This window comes from Syngnathus leptorhynchus, chromosome 16 (assembly GCF_054491065.1).
Source record: "Syngnathus leptorhynchus isolate UIUO chromosome 16, UIUO_Slep, whole genome shotgun sequence".
Classification (NCBI taxonomy): Eukaryota; Metazoa; Chordata; class Actinopteri; order Syngnathiformes; family Syngnathidae; genus Syngnathus; species Syngnathus leptorhynchus.
In genome coordinates, this window is record NC_141210.1 from 8,808,803 (window position 1) to 8,828,195 (window position 19,393).

The window sequence follows — 19,393 nt, forward strand, 5'->3', positions numbered from 1 at the left end:
ACAGAACAGTTTAGCCACGTCGCATGTCTTGCTTGGATCAGCACAGCTGAGAGGTGGACTGAACGCTGGAGCAGGTTGCTTGCCCCCCACTGCGATGAACATTTGATTCCGAATGAGGTCCTGTTGTATTTTCCCAGTTCTTCATTTTAATAACTATTTTGAACGCAGCTCACCAAGATGTGACTGTGTGTATAGTAGTGGCCCCTGAGGGAGCAGCACGATGCCACAAAAGAGGCCACAAAAATGTGGCAAAACACAGTTGCATTTCTTTACATTCTCCTGAATTATTTCATTACTGTACATTATTCCGGTCATTTTTAGACTGTATTCTACTTAGTATGCACTTGATGTGTGTGTGTGGGGGGCCTTTACATTCCTTAGTTGATTTAGTGGGCATTAAGATGGGGAGGAATGCGTCAAAGCTGTGTGCCGCTCCTGAAAAGCGTAGGGGAGGAGCCCCATGACCCTCGGACAGCTCAGCCCCATGGATGACACTTTGCTTAGATTGAGGGGGGGGAGGCACCCGTACAGAATGAGGTCAATGATGCAAATGCCAGAATGAGACTCATGAGCATCAAACGAAGGAAGGAAGGTATTGGCTACACTGAAAACAAATGACACCGCTCAGAAAATCTGGGGAGATTTGATCTTTATTTTCTCAAGATTCTTTTTTGTTGAAAGAAACAGATACATTTCACAACATTGAATCAGTGTCAATATTAATTGCAATGCTTCCTTTGAACAAAGTTTCGAGCAAAGGTGTGTGCTAAGACTGCTGTGTTCACTCTACAGGTACGCTTGCAAAATGGTGGAAAAGCTTTCAGCCAAAGGAAACGATAATCTGCGTGCATTTACAGTGGCTATCAAAAGTCTACACACTCCAGTTCAAATGTCAGGCTTTTATGGTATAAAAATAATCAGACCAAACTTTTTTCCAAAATTTTTCCACCATTCATCACTCGACTAAGCTTCACACACTCGACAGGCAGGCAACTGCTTCAAACAAAAAAGTAGGAAATGCTCGCTTGAATGGCTGAACTTTATCTGGTGTTGATTAGAGGCACTTCACACAGCGGCAGGTTTGTGCTGACTCCCATTTAACGTGACTTGATGTTCATTGTGAGGAAAGCCACATGCTCAGTTTATGTGACTTTGCCCAATGCGACGATGTTACGTTGTCACGGTTTTGTTGTTACTCTTTTGAGTTGTCGTGTACTTGGCAGCAGTTGCTTGACTACCGACCGCGAAAAAAAAGAAACCGATAAATGCTGCCAAGTAACTATGGTCAGTTAAAAAGCAAAACAGTAACCAAGTAGTAGAGTGCAACTCATCCTAATAGTAACAATACATTTCACATGTGCGATTGGATCATTCTGAACACTGCCACATTAGAGGATGTGCACACTTGTGGAAACCCAGTTTTCCCTCCACACACCCATTTTCCCAAATATATCTGTTTGTTGTTGTTATTTTTTAAGTTATGTCACATTATTTGAGTAATTAAAAAAAAAGATTCATGTTGTTATTTTTGATGAGTTTAATGACAAAAAAAGCATATATTTGAACAGAGCTGTGTAGACTTTTCCATATACGTTGATCTGCGTTTTATATTGAATATTTTTTTTCCAAGGATATTTCTGCTATTCACATGCGAATCAAATCGTCAGACAATAACAGCTCAGTTAAATAATCACGTTGTCATGACCGCCACCTTAAAATGGAAACCAAAAAACAATTCAGAAAGGGGCAAGCAACAAAATGTGAACTCACGTCAGCCATGGACATTTTCCCCCATCTCGCACAATGACCCCATTTCAAATACGTGAAAAGTGCCAAATGGAGACACGGGCATCACACAAACAAGATGCAATGCGAACTTTTTTTTGGAGGGGGGCGGGGGGGGGCATGACACGCACCCTTAAAACTGCCGGGTCACAAAACAACCCAATTTGGGTAAAAAATTGGACCGAACAATTGTTTGACATCACATTTCCTGCACAATTTTCTTGGCTCAAATTTTCGGTCCAGTTATTAAGCGAGCCATTTTAAAGGTGCATGACAGCAAGCATGTGAAAAACAAAAAAGAGAGAGAGAGAGAGAGAGAGAGAGAGAGAGAGAGAGAGAGAGAGAGAGAGAGAGAGAGAGAGAGAGAGAGAGAGAGAGAGAGAGAGAGAAAGCACACAAAACAAGCACCCTGTCTTTGGACACGTAGAAGCCAGCTTGTGGGCCCCTGGCGAACAGCCCCTCTGTGAATTTTTGGAGAGGGGTCAGACAGTGAGTGAGATGAAGCTGTTGTATCTCTGGATGTTTCTTTTGAGGATCTCGGAGCAGGGACCCAGCACGCGCTCGAAGCGAGGCCGATCCAGCTTGACGCACTTGAGGGGGCCGCGGGCCACCACCGTAGCCGCCCGGGGACGATTCAGCAGCAACGCGATCTCACCTGAAGGCCACAAAGGACTTTTACGATTAACCAACATACAACATCGACTTCGTTTTATTTCTTGCAATGACATGACTATCCTCAATAGTTTCACTTTTCGTTGGAGAGATGACAAGTATACTTTTGCAACATTCTGTTCTTGTTTCAAATACGGCTCTTTTTCTTCCTAATTGTAAGTTGCCTCATAACACAAGGACTTTATTTTCCCCAACGACACCCACTGGTATTGCCGTCCAATGTTAAGCAAGCCCCTTCTCGGCCCAGCTTCGCAACTTGTCATTTTTCCATTCTGGCTTTCATTTATTGCTTGAACTCTCTTTGTTTTTTAAGGGCAGATTTTAGCAACAGCAGCTGCGGTTGAGCTCTTTAAGAAAAATTGGACTTGGATGAATGATGATCCAATATGTGTTTGGGCTTTGTGGTCCCGGATGGATCCAGAGCAACTCACCAAAGTAGTCGGAGGGTCCGAGTCGACCGACCTCCACATACTCCTCGTTGTCGGATCTGCGTTGCAGAACGGAGGCGATTCCCTGGACATGGGACGGACAAGCGGGAGAAAAAGTCGGGAAGGGGTGGAAGAAAGAGGAGGGGGTGGGGGTGGACGGGAGGTAATAGGAGTTACTGAATGGAGCTGAACATCATCAGGAAGATTAAGCAGAGGAGAAATTCCTTTGCTTCACAAGACACAGGTGCACAGGATTTGGCTCTGGCTTTTTTTCCCCCGTATGGAACGGACACCTGTTCTGTGGGAGGCAACCCAGATATTCCGAGCAAGGATTCTCGGATTTGCTTGATTCTCTCCAGAGCGTCATAAAGAGAAGCATCCAAACGGGATGACTCTCACGCACAACATGGAAACCACTGCTGCAGCCAAGACCGGCGTGGCCACACAACTTTGTGCGCGGATAGCAAAATAGTGAAACGTTTTCCAGGAAATGAGTTTTCCATGGCCAGCCTAGCTCGCAGCTGTTGTTTGGCCCAACGCTTCACTAACACAACATTGGCCAGTGCATGCTCTCACTCAACCAATTTGCTCACATCGTAGCTCAAATATCAGCATGGAAAAAAACCTCTGAAAAGCAAACCTGGCGGTTCCGTTACGCTAACACTATCGCTAATCCCTCTGTTGAGCCGGCTCGTGATGCTCTATGTGAAGATGATGAAGCTTAATGAGGTGCCAAAACGTGCCTGCTTCCCACGGCGGGCAAATGGGGCTTCGACTCGGTCACAAGGGGAAGTGGCGCACGTCGAGTCACCTATGACTCGTCTCAGGACCTACCCAAATGACACGCAATCCCATCATCAAATGACTTTTTCGGTAATTGACTGGTCCAAAGTGTCACTTCCACAAAAGTCGACCCATCGTGATCAGCTGAGCGTGACATCAAAGCACCTGGCTGCTAAAGCAAAAAAAAACAAGAAACCAAGCAGCCAACTCTACGCTCTCATTCTCCGACAGTCACTCAAACGACAAGGTTGCACACTTGCCACCTCGTGGTACACGTTTGATAGATCAATTTGGATTGGTCACTATTGTGGCACAACTAGGATCCAAAAGAAACGTGTTCCTCTCCCGTTGGAAATAATGCAAACCGCATTGACAGTTTATTGCAGGTCACAAACCCGTTGATTTGGTGTCAGTCCCGTAGATACAAAAGGCGTGTGCACACACACACACACACACACACACACACACACACACACACACACACACACACACACACACACACAGACACACACACACACAGAGGGTTGGGGGGGGTCTTGCTAGGGGCCCCAAGCGCAAACAAAGGAGGACCCTTAGCGCACTTGAAAACATTCTCCCGCTGCCTCCGTGGCTCAGCCTCTCTTCCATTGGATACCAAGTGGCTCCGAAAGCCAAGATAAGGGCTGGAGCGGCTGGAGCGGCTGGAGCGGCTGGAGCTCCTGGAGCGGCTGGAGCGGCTGGAGCGCCTGGAGCGCCTGGAGCGCCTGGAGCGCCTGGAGCGCCTGGAGCGGCTGGAGGGAGACAGCGTGCACTCGTTGCCTCGTTTCAGCAGTGTGACTGGGCAAGATTCATGCGAATAGATCACAAATAGATCACTGCATGGGCATCTGGCGCCTGCTATGTATATCCTTGGAGGAGGAGAGGGCAAATCTCAACCGACTCAGCTCAAGCAGACTTGATGAAATGAAAGTATTTGGTGCAGGAGCCATCTTGCAAGTTGAGTCAATCTCTTTTGCCGCTGGCTTGGACTACTGCCTCCCTCTCTCCCTTTCCCGTGTTCCTCCCAGGAAGGAGGCCGAGTCTCCTGACCCCGTGTAAATTCTAGCGTAGTCCAGCCGGCTTTGGGAAAGTCGACCCGGGCCGCATCCAAGGCAAGCGCGTCAGTTTAGGGGCGAAAAATGCAAAACAGACAGCAGGAAGGGATCAAACATCATGTGATGGGCTGGAAATATTCATGAGCACGAGCAGAGAAGGGAAATGGCAGATCCCAAGCACACACATGCAATGGTCAAATGATTCTCATTCCATTTCAAGCGCGAGTCAAGTCAAAGGTTTTCTTGACTCTGACGTTTTGTTGTGCCACCACTAGTCTGAAGACGCTATCCCAATGAATGTGAACAAAGTAGCAAATTCCAGCAATTTTGATCCATTTCAGGGGGCAGCCATTTTGGCTCGCATTGGACTGAAAATGACATCACAGGGCTCAGCTCAGGCAGAGGCCTTCATGGCTCACCTGTTTCCCACCTTTGCTCATGTGACATTGGCAACCCACGACTGCTGTGAAGCCATTTTCAGTCCACGGCAAGTGGCGGGACAAAACAAAATGTCAGCCACCCCCAAATGGATCAACATGGATGGATTTTGCTACTCCAACCCGTCTTTGAGTTTTTTTCAGTGACTAGCTGAGGGCAGGTTACGCAGAAACAAGCGACCAACAAGATTTGTGACTGACAACTGGGTAACTGGTTCAGCGTTACACCTTTGATGCTCATCACTGAAGTTAAGACTTAAAAGCTATTTTTGTTTGCTTCTGACATAGTACAAACGCTTAACACTGGACAAAGTTTTGATTTGTGTGGGAAGGCATTTATTTGTATTTGCAAGTTTTGAGTTTGTGGGATTCTCCTACACTTGGAGGACAAAGTGGAATGTTCCGCTTGCCTCCAACAACTTGGCCTATTCCTATCATCCATCCCTCGGCATTTTTGCCTTTCTCCTCCATGCGGACTGATGACTCATGCGTTGCTAACTGTTTTATCAGTGTCCCAAATGGATTCATTGCTTTGTTCACACAAGCACGCACACACAAATGGCTTCCAAAGGTCGTGTACACTTTTATGAGACTTCCATAATTTGGTGAGAAAATATGAGGGCAACATTTGTGGTGCGGTTTATAAATACTTGGGCAGGGAGGTTTTTGTAATGTTATGCTAACTCATTCGATTCATTATGAAAGATGGTTAGCCGAGTGGAATGTTGGGAGTGGTGTCAGGTGAAGAAAGAAGGGGACTATGTGGTGAAGCCATACATCACTCAGCACTTTAGATGAAGCCCTCTTTCTGTGGCTCGATCGCACCTTGCCGCCGCCACAAACAGCAGGGCTCTGAACCGGACAGACAACATGAGATTGGCAGCTTGGGGGGAGAGAAAAGGGCAATTTGCATCTGCTGCTGTCCTACGCGGGCCTTTTTGACTTGAATAGTGCAAGTGTATGTGGAGTTAATCATGAGTGTATTCAGATGACAGGCTAGGTATGGAGCGCCGCACACACCAGGGGCCCCAGCTCAACAGGGTGAGGGCGGGATCCACATACTGACGAGGGCTGACGAGAAAAGACGGGCAAACGGTGCTAATTGCTAAGCTAACCAAAGAGTCGCACGTAATTGTGCACCTCCGCAGTGAAACATTTGACCAATCGAGTAGGCTCAAGTTGAACATCTGGAATACTTTACGGCAAAGTATCATTGCTCTCTTTTCCTTGAAATGGCTACTAAACAGGTTTAAAACAGGATGGCAATGACGTTACGGCATCAATCAGTGGGGAGCAGTGGCCTTCAAAGTATAATTTTATAGTATCATGTCAGTAACGTCTGTTTTGATTTTGACCTTTGAGGCCTGCGACGAGAGCGTTGCCCCCATATTACCTCTGTGATGATGAAGAAGTCATCGCCGGGCTCTCCTTGCACCACGATCTTTTCTCCATCCTCAAACTGGACCGGCTCCAGGGCATCCGCCACAGTCAGACGCTCCCATTTATCCAAAGACTCTGTCATTAGAAAACAAATATGGTGCTCAATATGGTGTGCCATTAAAAGGTTTTCCAGCATTTAGGAAATCTGCCTTACAGTTAAGAGGGTGCCGGTTCGATTCCACCTCCGACCCTCCCTGTGTGGAATTAGCATGTTCTCCCCGTATCCGCGTGGGTTTTCTCCAGGCACTCCGGTTTCCTCCCACATTCCAAAAATATGCTTGGTAGGCCAACTGAGCACTCCAAATTGCCCCTAGCACACCTAGTGCGAGTGCGGATGGTTGTCCGTCTCTGTGTGCCCTGCGATCGGCTGGCAACCGGTTCAGGGTGTCCCTAGTGCCCGATGACTGCTGGGATAGGCTCCAGCACGCCCACGACCCCCACGGCGACAAGCGGTACAGAAAATGGATGGATGGATGCTCAGTTGGTGTAAAACAAAAGGTGGGATAGCATAAATAAATCCGTATGGATAAGGAAGACAGTATAGAACGTAAACTTGTCCACTGGTGCAGGATTGGAATCATCGAACAGGTGAGTGAGTGGCCTTGCACCCACTTTGATATATATATACTGGATCTAAAAATTATATTATTATTTCAACACTTTGATTGTTGCCTTATTGCAACAATTTCTGAGTGGAATGTGTGGAGAAAAGGCATTGGCATTCAATTCAAAGGTGTCAAAGTGGAGCAGGAGCTCTTGGTGCCACTCTTGGTGTGTGTGGAGCTGTGAAATCTGTAAGGGAAGATGGGAGGGCGCTGTCCAGATGTCCGAGTAGGGTCAGCCGCCCCGGACTGGTGGGTGTCTGGCGTCTGTCAAGCTTGCCGGCGGTCCCAACAGCCAAGCAGCGACGCAAGCATGAGCGGACATTACACGCTGGGGCGCGCCTGACCCGCCCCGACGGGCGGGTCTGCGTGTGGCGCCAAGTACATCGAAGGCCCACACCCAATTTGCTGGCTGTCGGGCGAAATCAAAGACAAGCAAAAACGGCAGGCCCGCCTCCCTCCCTTCCACCCACCATTGACGGTGGCGGAAAGCCGCAGAAGGATTGATGAATAGGGGTAAAGCACTTTAGCGAGGGAGAGACGGGCCCGGGCAGGCAGAGGAAGAAAGGGAGCGGAATCTTGCTGAGGCCTTCTGAGACTTGCTCAGAGTGTACGTGTTTATTCAGCCAGCTCGTAAGTGTGTACAGGGGGCAGGGCCTGGACGCCATTCACCGGGCGAGGGGGGAAGACGTGGGCTCCGACTGCCGTACCCGAGGGAATCCACTGCTGCTACTTCAAAGCAAAATGCTCTGCCTAATTGCCACGAGGACAAGCGAGGAGTAAATGTTTTGGGTGAAAGCAACCCAGGTTCTACTGCTGGGGAATGGAAAAAGTCATTTGTTTTGTTAGGTTGGATGCTTCTATCGTCCGTCCGCGAGCATGGGCGTTCCAAAGATGGCTGGGAATAGAAGGAAGTCTGCTCAGGAAACGGTGAACGAGTCACAGTTGCAGTATTTTTCCATTATCAAGTCATAATTTGGAGAGGGAGGGGGTCGTACTTGAACAGGTGATGTTCAAAACACCACCTTGAATATTGTTATTATTATTATATTGTTATTCTGGGAAAACATGACGGCAGTGATTTCTTGACAAAACTATGCCTTTAGTCTCTGAATCAGCGCCTTCGTTTGTCTTCCAGATGATTCACACATTGCTTTGAAATGTGTGTGCGATTGTACTTTGCACTCAAGTACAAACACAAACGTCTGGTGGTGCAAGGCGAGGCAGACTTACCGAGTATGGAGACCTTGCTGAGAAACTCTTCGTACATCTTTCGCTTCCTTAGAGTGCTGCCCTGTCAAAACAAGGCGAGAGTAAGATGGCCTCATCCACCGACATTGAAAGTAATGCTTTTTTACGCTTGTTGACATTTGAGGCAGCGCCAAATGACATGACTTCTTTCATTCACAACAGAATATTTCTGTTCCCACACCGCCCAAAGAGCTTGCTCGAAATGGCTTCTTCACATCTCGCTTGTCATTAAGTTTGACCATATATGGTTGGAGTCACGTGTTGAGGTGCGTTCATATCGGAGTGAAGGGTGTTTGATCCGTGCGCTTCACGTATGTGTGTGTGTGTGTGTGTGTGTGTGTGTGTGTGTGTGTGTGTGTGTGTGTGTGTGTGTGTGTGTGTTTGTGCGCGCGGTCCTTCCCACCCACCAAGAAGGGGATTCCCCCATGCTGACAAGTCTCGGCCCAAATGATAGCTAATCATCACAACAATCCAACGCCAATGAGCATCCTAATTCTTCATACATAAATGTCCCTTCCGGGCGGTAACAACTCTCCGAAGGGGGGAAAAGACAAATCCTCGTTATTTGCGAGTCATGTGAAATATACTTTTGCCGCAATATTGGCGTCACGGACGCACCACTGCAAGTTGTTTCCAACCTTGAATAGTTGTCATTAGAAGGCACATGATGTGCATTGATTTTCACCCGGATGCATTGGCAGTGCTTTGAAAATAACAGAGCAATCATTAACTAAATACTGAATTCCTCTTGACTGTTGCGAAAGGCAGAGCAAGGGAACGGAGGAGTTCTCAGAGGTAAAAAAACGAGCGAGGCGGGCTAATGTGTGCCCGACGTGAAACCGAAGCGGGCCCATGCATGCCAACCCCAAAACGTTTGAAGGAAGGCGGTGGAATTCCAGTGAAAAAAGGTGTTGATTCAACACTAAAGGGAGTCACGTCAGCCAAAATGAGACTGGGAGCGAGGGCTGAGGCAATTGACCCAATTTTGCAGTCATCATGGAAATGTACTGAAACATTTTTAGAAATGGCCATATACAAGTCTTACACAAGTCCATTAAAAAGTAAGCCTTGCATTTCTTTCCATTTTTTTCATTGGACTCACATGATTTTGGCAACTGCTGGACATTCAATTTCTTGTCCATGAGTTATGCACGATGCATTGATCTCGCCCTCTGTCATCTCGCTGCTTTTCCCTTTATCGGCTCAGACCGTGAGCAACAATTGTGATGAAATTGCAAAATTCCACCAAATTGGGATCTATTCGAGACCTTTTGTAATTTAAGGTTAACGGGCCAGCCGCAAACAAAGACTCAAGTGTAGAAAGCGTATAACACTGGCTGCCTCGCCACAAGGTGGCAAGAAGTGAAGTCATGACAGCTGCGTTCAGTTTTCCACCTCATTTGTGCTCAGTCCGGCAAGTATCGGCGAGGTAATGACGTTAAGCAAACCTTTCGGAGCTGGCGACCACCGCCGTATGAAGTCCGCGCCTTTCGCTTGAATAGACTGACCTTCATCAATAGGAATAAACACACGTGGCGACTCTGTTGCGTTGTCTCCAAGGAGCGGCAAAACAATTGACACATTTCCGACCAGCAGCATCGAGCAGAAGAGTGGCGAGTTACCATGAGGATCCGCCGGTAGCTGTCCCGGTCGATCCCCCACAGTTTAAGGTCGGTCTTGGCCTTCACCGTGGCAGCTCGGGGAGTGCCGTAAATCAGGGCTAGTTCGCCAAAACTGCCACCCTCTCCGATGTTGGTCACCCATTCCCCGTTCACGTACACCTGTTCAGAGACCAGCAGCGAGCAAGGCAGATGTTCAAACAGCAAAGGCGTAAGACCTTATTGGTCTCCTGCCGGACTCGACATCAACAAGAATCGCGACCTTGCGTCGAATCAAATCAGCTTCAATCGGTTGAATCAAGAGTTATTTTGCTGTTTGACTTTGGCATGCATTGTGGGACCAACAAGGTTGTCTCCGCAAATAAGTGGGAAAAACCTCAAAAGATCTGCAGCATGCCAACCATGCTTCTACTTACATCCACTTCGCCCTGGTCAATCACGTAAAAGTTGTCTCCTTCGTCGCCTGGAAGATAGAGGGAAAAACACAAGAGTGACTTCCACAATCTGCCTTCAAACTTGTCCCACCACGTGGAGGGGGTCCTCTGTCTACCACGTACCTTGCGCTAACACACTACGTAAGAGCAATCGATATCTGTATGAAATGCTCGACATCCACGCCTTCAAAAACAGCACCGCATCATTCTAAACACAAGGTGCACTTCAAATATTTTAATTTTCTCCAAAAATGTGTGGAAATAGACCTGTTTAGTGACAACGTGCCCCGTCATTGGGATGAAAAGTAGGTGATAGGAAAGTCCAAAATGTTTGACAGTGACCACCTGATTCACACGACGACACAGTGTGGCAACTCTGCTGTACTACTGGAGCAAAAATGAGATGGTTAGCACAGACACTCCAGGAAGTCTTCTCTTGTTTGAACGTAACTGAAGGCTTGCTCGCCAAGTCGAAATCGTGTGAAGCGGCCTGGGAGCTTGAAGCTGTCCAGTGCCCGCGAGCCAAGACAAGAGCTATGACATGAGCTGTGCATACGGCGCATAGCTCAGCCGATGGTGTGTGTACAACAATGGGGCCGGGCTGTCTGGAACGGAGGGGCCCGCAAATTGGACCAGACTCCTCATTTCCAAATTAGGACTGCACCTTGCCTCGGAGGTGCCGCAGCTCCAGGAGTGACTGACTGACTGGGTGTTTATTACACAGAGCTTTGCTTTCATGATCATGAACACTTGCCAGCTGCTTGAGAGAGAGAGCGACAATCCGCCTCTCCAAATGGTAGGCTTCATGACGCATTAGCTGCATTCTACGACTCATCAATGCTCTCTCCTGCAGGGCCTCCACTGTCTTTGGATTCATTCTCCCCGTATCGGACTCCCTGTGTGATTGCCGTTGATTCGTGTTTGAATTCGCCAAGCCCCGCCTTTTTTTTTCCGTGCCATCCAGTCAGAACAGTGTCTTTAATTCGGTTGCCCTGCCCGCTCATTGTTCTGTCTTATTGTGTGTGATCACGGTTCTTTGAGAACATGTTCCTTCTGTGCATTTTGGTTCACGGCAATGTTGTTGCTCACAGACACTAAAACTGTGCTACAATGACACAATGTGTATCAATTGCAGCCTCCAATACATACCTTGCTGGATGACGGTTTCGCCGGCGATGTGCGTGACGGGGAACATGGCGTCAAATATGTCACTGAATGGGAAAGAAAGCGCAGTCAGTATCGTTTGTTCGACTGCACAGCAGAATGAAGGTGATGAGCAAAGAGCCGTCATCACCGTGTTCACTCTGCCTGCCATCTGAGGCCAGCCACTATCGTGACGCTGGGACAGCCAGCCCAGAAAAGCACTCGTGAGCCCGGTTTGCTATGATGTGTGAAGCCCCTGCAGATTAAAGTTCCAATGCTGGGATGTGTCGGGGCACGAGGAGGCTCAGGGTGCTTCCTCTCCTCCAGGCCAAATTCATCAAGCTCATCAGCCATGGATGGCTTGGATGCAAAAGCAAAATGGAGGCATCTGAGCTCGACAGACTGCGGAGCCGAAGCACAGCCTTCTCCAAATGAGCTGCCATTCGGTTGACGTAAGGTCTCCCTCCCAACAGTGTTGAGCGGGCGGCGAGTTCTGCGCTGTCTGTGCTCGCTGACTGGAAAGCTCCTTTCATTACACCCGGGTCTTTGTAAAACACCAACACGGATGCATCCAGAAGAGCGGCTCGGTGAAAAGAAAAGTGGTATTCCTATTCTAAACATAGGTGACTCCGTATGGCCAGCCCCGTGGTGTTTGTGTTGCCGACAAGAAATTTTTGATGCTGGTGTGAATGCAGAATCAAAGATGTTTGCTCTTTGGCTTTGGTGCCCGTGTACACAAATAGGATGCTGGGAGCAAAGTAAGCAGCCTTCTATGGCGCACAAAACATTTGCTCAAACAGAGTCGATGCAGTTCAAAGTCAGCGGCTTCATGGCATGCATTTGAAAAAAGGCTAGACAAATGAGACGTAGGATCGGTTGTGGAAAAGAGAAGGCAGTTTTCATCTCATCAAGCGATGCGGTTGTGCTATCTAAAAGAAGCGCAAGCAAAGAGAAGAAGATCATCAGACAAGTCACATGTCATCGCTGGAACTCATCACGCTAGCATAGACGAAGCCGACGGCATGTGTACAACAGGGGGCTGACGGCCAAGTCCCGCCTTTCGGGAGGGCGCTCCGTGTGTGAGCGGTCGCCTTGGCCGCTCAAGGTGTCTTGTCCTCGCAAATGGCTGTCGCTGCAGGGCAATACACTACATTCGCGCATGAGCCAAACTAAACACTCTTGTTCCTGCTTTACTCTTCTGTGAGCTGAGATGGACGAGTCACTCTGTTGTGAAACCAAAAGAAAATGTGGATACCAAACGCCGCAAAGGGTTTGCAGGGGGACAAAAGTTTCCATTCGTCTGGCTGATAGGAGCAAATGACGGCGGGGGCGTTCTGCACTTGGTACAGGGTGCCGGGGGAGGTGGTGACGGTGGCGACGGTGGCAGCGCCTCACTCGGGCCTGCAGCTCTCCTGTGGAGCGTGACCCTATCGCCATTGTGGCTTTGTCCTGCCTCCATAATGGTGGGGGGAAGCAAAGAAAGAGAAAAGCGCGGGGAAAAGGGGGAGGGGCGGTGCCGCCACTCCACGAAGGACGTTAAAAAAAGCTCTCAGGAGGAACGGCAGGCGAGGACTACAAATGCAAAGCGCACGCAAATGAAAAGCCACTCCAGTGTTGGAGGTGGCAAACCGCCAGCTCAAAAACGATACAAATGGGATAGGCAGCCAAACCTCCTCCGCTCTTCCTGGGACGCAGACGGACAAAGCAACTCCCAAAGGACGGCGCCAGCTGACAAGGACTCGAGAGAATCATCTGAGACGTGATACGAGGCACCATTGGCGTGGCGGGCCTACCGTGCGACTTTTCAGAATGCGGGAGGAAAACCATGCTGAGAACATGCAAACTCCACACGAGAAGGCTGCAAGAAACAGCGGCACGCACGCTGAGAGGCCCATTTGCTCGTTAGATTAGAACTAACGTGTTTTGCTCCAGAAAAACACCTAGACGGTACCGGAGCGTCGGAGCCCCAAGCGAATGGCTTGGGCCTGTTGTGGCTCACTCTTTTTTTGATGCCCACTACGGCGTACATGGCCAATGCGGCTGCTGTACTTTTGCTGCTGCGACTTTTTCGTCACTTGATGATTTATTGACTGTCGTTACGGCACAGGTACACATTGAGTGCGCGGACCCGAGATGTTCTCTGTCTGTCAGCGGGCACTGATGGAGAAGGAGCAGAGGTCAGGCTTTGGGGTTAGAGGTCAACGCACGGCTCACTTCATCAGCTCAGCTTGTTAATTAGGGGATTTAAGTGGACGGGATGACGAAAGCCCCGAGCTTTGAGAATTCCTTTCTCTCCTGCTGAAACAGTTGAAATCTTGCTTGTCACGTGGAGTACAGTAAACAAAACTGTTTCTGTATTGTCAGTTACCTAGCACTTGAAAGAAACCATTTGCAAACATTTTGGAAAAAGAATCCATGGCTTGTTGCGCCCTCATCAAAATCTCTTTTCATTGGTGGGGAATGACAAAAGCGGCTGCGAAGAGCGCCATGACAAGGGTCCATGTTGACTAGAAGGGCAACCTGCTTGTCCTCAACAATCCCCACAAGCTCTTGTGTTGGACGTCGGCAGCAAATGGACACGCTTTCATGGAGTATGCGGCGATGGCGTCCGCGCATTTTCGGCCCCGCCGCATAATGGGCTGCATTGTTTTTTTCAGACTGTCCCGATCCATCACATGTACTGACGTGCAATCAGAGGAGAGACCTCAATTGCCACACAGCAAAATCAAAAGTGTTAGATTTTCAGTGTTGGAGTTAATATCGTTGCTGTGATCGTGTGCGTCTTTGACACAAAGTGAGTATATACATTTCATTGTTACTACTGTCCACTGTTGTGCCGTTAGTCCGATCGCGGTTTGCTTCGTGTGCGCGCCATCTGATTGACAGCCCGGGCGCGCTCATAATCGACTGAGTATGTTGTTGTGATCGTGTGCGTCTTTGACACAAAGTGAGTATATACAGTTCATTGTTACTACTGTCCACTGTTGTGCCGTTTGTCCGATCGCGGTTTGCTTCGTGTGCGCGCCGTTTGATTGACAGCTCCGGCGCGCTCCTTTAAATTTGCCTCACATCGTCCGAGTAGCCGTTACGCAGCGGAACGGCGACTAACGGTCGCCAGCAAATGTATTTTGTTGTCTCGATCGATGACACGCTTGTTGTGTTGCCTAGAGTATTTCATTTATAGTTATTTGTTATTATTTTTTCCCAATAATTCAGTAAAGCAATCAAAACTGAACCACGTCTTCCCTCCTGTGTTCTGACCGACACCCGGGAGCGAAAAGAGCATAACGATCCGAGCCAACCCCTATCTGTCCTCAGGCTCCCCAACAATAGCGGTATCAGTTTGCATTATTTATTTGCAATGCTTTTGCTTATTCAGATTTTTTTTCAAGACTACAGCTAGGCTTCACTTTGATGGTTAATGCAGTTATTGCAATTTTGTTGTTTTATCACAGTAGAAGCCATTGATTTACAAATGTGATTGCACTTTAGTTTACATATTTACATGTTCAGATATTAAGATGTGATACAGTTTTTGCATGATTTGAATGAGGAAATATAAAACATGTTTTTTCTCTCGAATATATTGTTATAATCATGTTTCAGATGTAATTATTTTCTGTATAAAAATTAAATGTGGTGTTCAAAAAGTCTTTTTTCAAACCTGAGTCTTGAAAAAGAGGGGGTCGTCTTATAATCGGGGTCATCTTATATTCGGGCCAACACGGTAATAGAAATCAATTCAATTATTATTTAAACTCCAAGATATTCAGAGAGTCAATCATCATACACTCTGGAGTGTTGATTTTATAATTTCCACTCCATATTAAAAAAAGTGTTGTTTTAACTATATTTAATGTGGACCAATATAGACACTTTTGAATTGTTAAAATTAAACTCCATAGGTGTTGAAATAACTGGTGATATTGCTGTGCAGCTGATCAAATACTGGAAAAAATTGCGCTTTGGCTTTCGCGTTGGCCTTTTCCTCTCATATCCCCGTTAGTGAAACTTGATTCCCCTTCAGCTGCAAGTCTTGCCTGCCAGCCACCTTTAGATATTTTTTTTTTTCCAGCACCCCCTTTCCTGAGGGGGGGATTAAAGCAAAACGGCATAGCAGGAAAGCTGATTAAAACAAGAGCAATGAAGGCCAGTCTTCCAACTATGAAGAACGGTGTCCATGCAGTGCCGCTTAACTGGTTGCCATCGCGACCAAAAACACAACACCCCGAACCACATCTGTGCGTGTCTAATCGGCGACCACCACACTTGTAAGGCAGGCAACAGTGGCACACAGTGGCCACACACTGCTCGCAAGGTGCAACATCTTCCGTTTGAAACACTGCTGAACACCAATGAGGTCATGTACCTTCTCTCATTGTCATCCAGATGAGCAAAGAGAACATTCTTGGAGATGGCCTTGGCCAAGGCGGTCATTGTCTTGTAGTCCTTTGGGATCACCTGTTCAGGCAAACATGAGAAGGACACTATGAAGAAAAAGTTCATGATGCAGTTTTTTTCACAAGAAATATAGGCAAAGTCATGTTGCCCCTCAAAAATGGGATGAGGCTTGTGAAGTTTGAGAGTTTATGTTGAAGTTGGGCATTTGGATTGGCACCAAAATGGCCGCTCAAGCGCCAAATGTGGAGCATCATTTTGTCTCGCCCTCTTTGCAGGCTCACCTTGCGCACGTAGCTGACGGCATCCTCTTCGGTGTAGACCTCGGCGCTCACCCCTCCGCGGCGACGGCGGGCCTTGACGACAGGGTTGGGCGGCGGCGGAGAAACCTCGTCGTCGTGCGAGTCCGACTGGCTGTTAGATTTCTGCCGCGCCATCATCTGCTTGCATTCTTCCTGAAAAAAGACAACAGTAGACGGCATCACGGTGAGGAAGGGAGGTAGCGAGCCGTGTGGGGCGGGGCAAACAGGAAGCTCGCTCACGATCGTCAAGTTATATTCGATGATGGACATTCTCGATCAGGACATTCAACCCTTTGTATGTAGATTTTTGTTTTGAGCAAAGGGCCCGGCGATCGGCAATTGGGAGGGGGCCCCGCTTTTGGCTCCTTCGAGAGGGACTAGGATGACTCTCTTGATCTGTGTTCACGGGATCGACTGCCCCTCGGCCCAGCGCAACGCTTGGACACAGTCATCTTTGTGCGCCGACCGCAAAGTAGGACGTCAGTTATCTCCGTGCTTGGGACCCGAGTGGAGAAAACCAGCTGATTGGAACAAGTTCACCGCGTGTGCTTGAGGGATCGTTCACATGCTTTGTTCAGCTAGAGAGAAAATCATGAGCAAAAATGGAGGAAAGGCACTTTTGGGGTAAAGTCATGTGACAAGGCCACAAGCTATTTGGACACACGTCTTGCGTGATCGCAGTCATCTCATGATGCACTCATAGGAAAAAGATAAAGCAGACCATTTCAGAAAGCTTTTCAAACAACAAAAACTCTTTGGTGATGAGGGAAAGCCCTCGATGGCGTCTTCCCCGGAAGAAGCGCATTCAACAGAACACTGTGACCCTTGACATTGCCAGCCGCACCTTGTATCATTATCAGGAAACGCTACGTACATCTCTGAATATTTTCTTACCCATGATTGTGTCACTGAAGATTGATTCATGAGCTTTACTTTGGCTACATTTTGAGGCAGGCAAATATGATTAACCTGCAACCATTGATGTTTGAATCAAATGAGCACACATGAGATTGCTTAATCATTTGTCCAAAATAACACCTAGGTGTGTGGACTGAGCAATAGTATCGGTTTTTGAACAAAACGGCCAAAGTGTGACTTGGGAGGTTTGCGCCCAAAGCCAGCTATTTGTGTACCATTGGTACCATGTCCCAAAAAATGCTAATGTTGTACGGGAAAGAATGATTTATTTCTTTGCTAAATCCCGAGCCAATACGTGTCGACCGATCTCAAAATGGCGCAATCGCGTCAAGTGAGCAAAGCGAGCAATAGCATGATGAGGGGACAGTACACGCGGCAACTCGCACTGACGGTCAAATGACACCAACGGCACGCGGCCTGACATTGCGAGACGCGACGCTTTCTTCCCCGTTCGGTCACCAACCTTCTCCAGCTTTTCAAAATGCTCCCGCAGGAACTTCATGGGCCGTTCAGGCTTAGCGATGCACAGGTTCACAATGCACTCTTTGAGGATCTGCTGGATGTTGTGTTTCTGCACAAAAATTTCGCAGCCCTTCAAACTCTCGTCTTCGTCCAGAGTGGAGGAGGAGGAGGTGGCCATCTTAACTTTTATCTCTGTGGTAGAAAACAGGGTGGACCGTGAGAGGAGGGGAGGGGAAAGAAAGCAAGCCGGATGGAAACAGCCGGGGGATACGACACAACTGCCACACTGGAGGGGACACCAAATAGGATTTGCCCACTTTTCTGGTGTTTTCAGCGAAAGAAATAGCCCCTCCGTTTAGCAAAGCTGCATTTAAAAGCAATCAATGGATGTGCCGAACCCCAGTAGTCTACTATTTCTCTGCATTCTGTCTTTTGAGCCTGCGTCGCTAGTTAGTGTATGCCCCAAGTCTTATACTGTGTGTTTCTTTATTTTATGCATTGCATGCGCGACTGATGGAAATGGGCTTTCTGCTAACGTTGCTGCACATGATACTGGTTCATGTATGTGCAGAAGCTTCATCATAAATTTAAAAATAAATACTAAATCGCGTGGCACGGTATAGCAGCATGCTAAGCCAGGGCAGGTGAATGCTCACGCGAGGATCAGAAGAAAGAAATCACACATACGTATGTCCAATTCTGCATAATGACGCAGGCTGATGTCGCTGCAACCAAAACGCGGGGGAAATGACTGCGGTCTAACGCTACCCCCGACCAAAAATTAAATAAATCATACAAGAGGCTGCGCCTTTCGTTCTAAATACACGCGTGCGCGCACACGCGCTCTGTCTCTCTCGCTCTCTCTCTCTCTCTCGCTCTCTCTCTCTTTCGCTCTCTCGCTCTGTCTCTCTCGCTCTGTCTCTCTTGCGCTGTCTCTCTCGCTCTGTCTCTCTCGCTCTGTCTCTCTCGCGCTGTCTCTCTCGCTCTGTCTCTCGCTCTGTCTCTCGCTCTGTCTCTCGCTCTGTCTCTCGCTCTGTCTCTCGCTCTGTCTCTCGCTCTGTCTCTCGCTCTGTCTCTCGCTCTGTCTCTCGCTCTGTCTCTCTTGCGCTGTCTCTCTCTCTCTCTCTCTCTCTCTCTCTCTCTCTCTCTCTCTCTCTCTCTCTCTCTCTCTCTCACACACACACACACACACACACACACACACACACACACACACACACACACACACACACACACGAACAATGTACGTCACCACTCGCTGCTGCTCCTACCGCTAAATCCAGGGGAAAGATACTCGAATGATAAAAGGCGGGTCGGGTGGCTGGCGAGGTTCGAGCTCGGATGCTGCCGCTGCCGCCGCCGCTGCTGATGCTGCCGGTTCTCCTCCTGGTACGCTCTGCGTCAATGCCGATGACGTCAACCTAACGTCTCTGTCGCAAGGGCGATCTCGAGCCTCTCGGCCTGTTTAAAGTGAACGCCCCAAGTTCCCTTAATTAGAACAGTGGGTTCTCACTTTTTAGAGGAAGTACCACGTGAAAAATAGTAAAATAGAAGAGTGCGATTATGCACAGATTGTACAATACCGCTGCAGTTGAAAATATAAACATACAATACTAATTAAATAATGATGAAATTCAAATGTATTG

At 48.1% G+C, this 19,393-nt stretch overlaps 1 protein-coding gene across 4 annotated transcripts; it reads right to left on the reverse strand.

The window, feature by feature from the left end:
* Positions 1–770: 770 nt before the first annotated feature.
* prkar1b (protein kinase, cAMP-dependent, regulatory, type I, beta) lies at positions 771–19,128 on the reverse strand. 4 transcript variants are annotated; one of them, XM_085933848.1, is made up of 11 exons: positions 18,988–19,128; positions 17,749–17,939; positions 16,350–16,520; positions 16,037–16,128; positions 11,674–11,735; positions 10,507–10,553; positions 10,094–10,252; positions 8,454–8,514; positions 6,572–6,693; positions 2,889–2,970; positions 771–2,440 (listed from the first exon to the last, which is right to left on the reverse strand). In XM_085933848.1, the coding sequence occupies exons 2-11, from the start codon at positions 17,923–17,925 to the stop codon at positions 2,268–2,270; spliced, it is 1,146 nt and encodes a 381-aa protein (XP_085789974.1). In that variant the 5' UTR covers positions 17,926–17,939; positions 18,988–19,128; the 3' UTR covers positions 771–2,267. The 4 variants fall into 4 exon arrangements, with proteins under 4 accessions (XP_085789974.1, XP_085789977.1, XP_085789976.1 ...); XM_085933851.1 differs by having other exon boundaries at positions 19,019–19,069; XM_085933850.1 differs by lacking the exon at positions 18,988–19,128 and adding an exon at positions 18,435–18,881.
* Between the last annotated feature and the right edge of the window lie 265 nt (positions 19,129–19,393).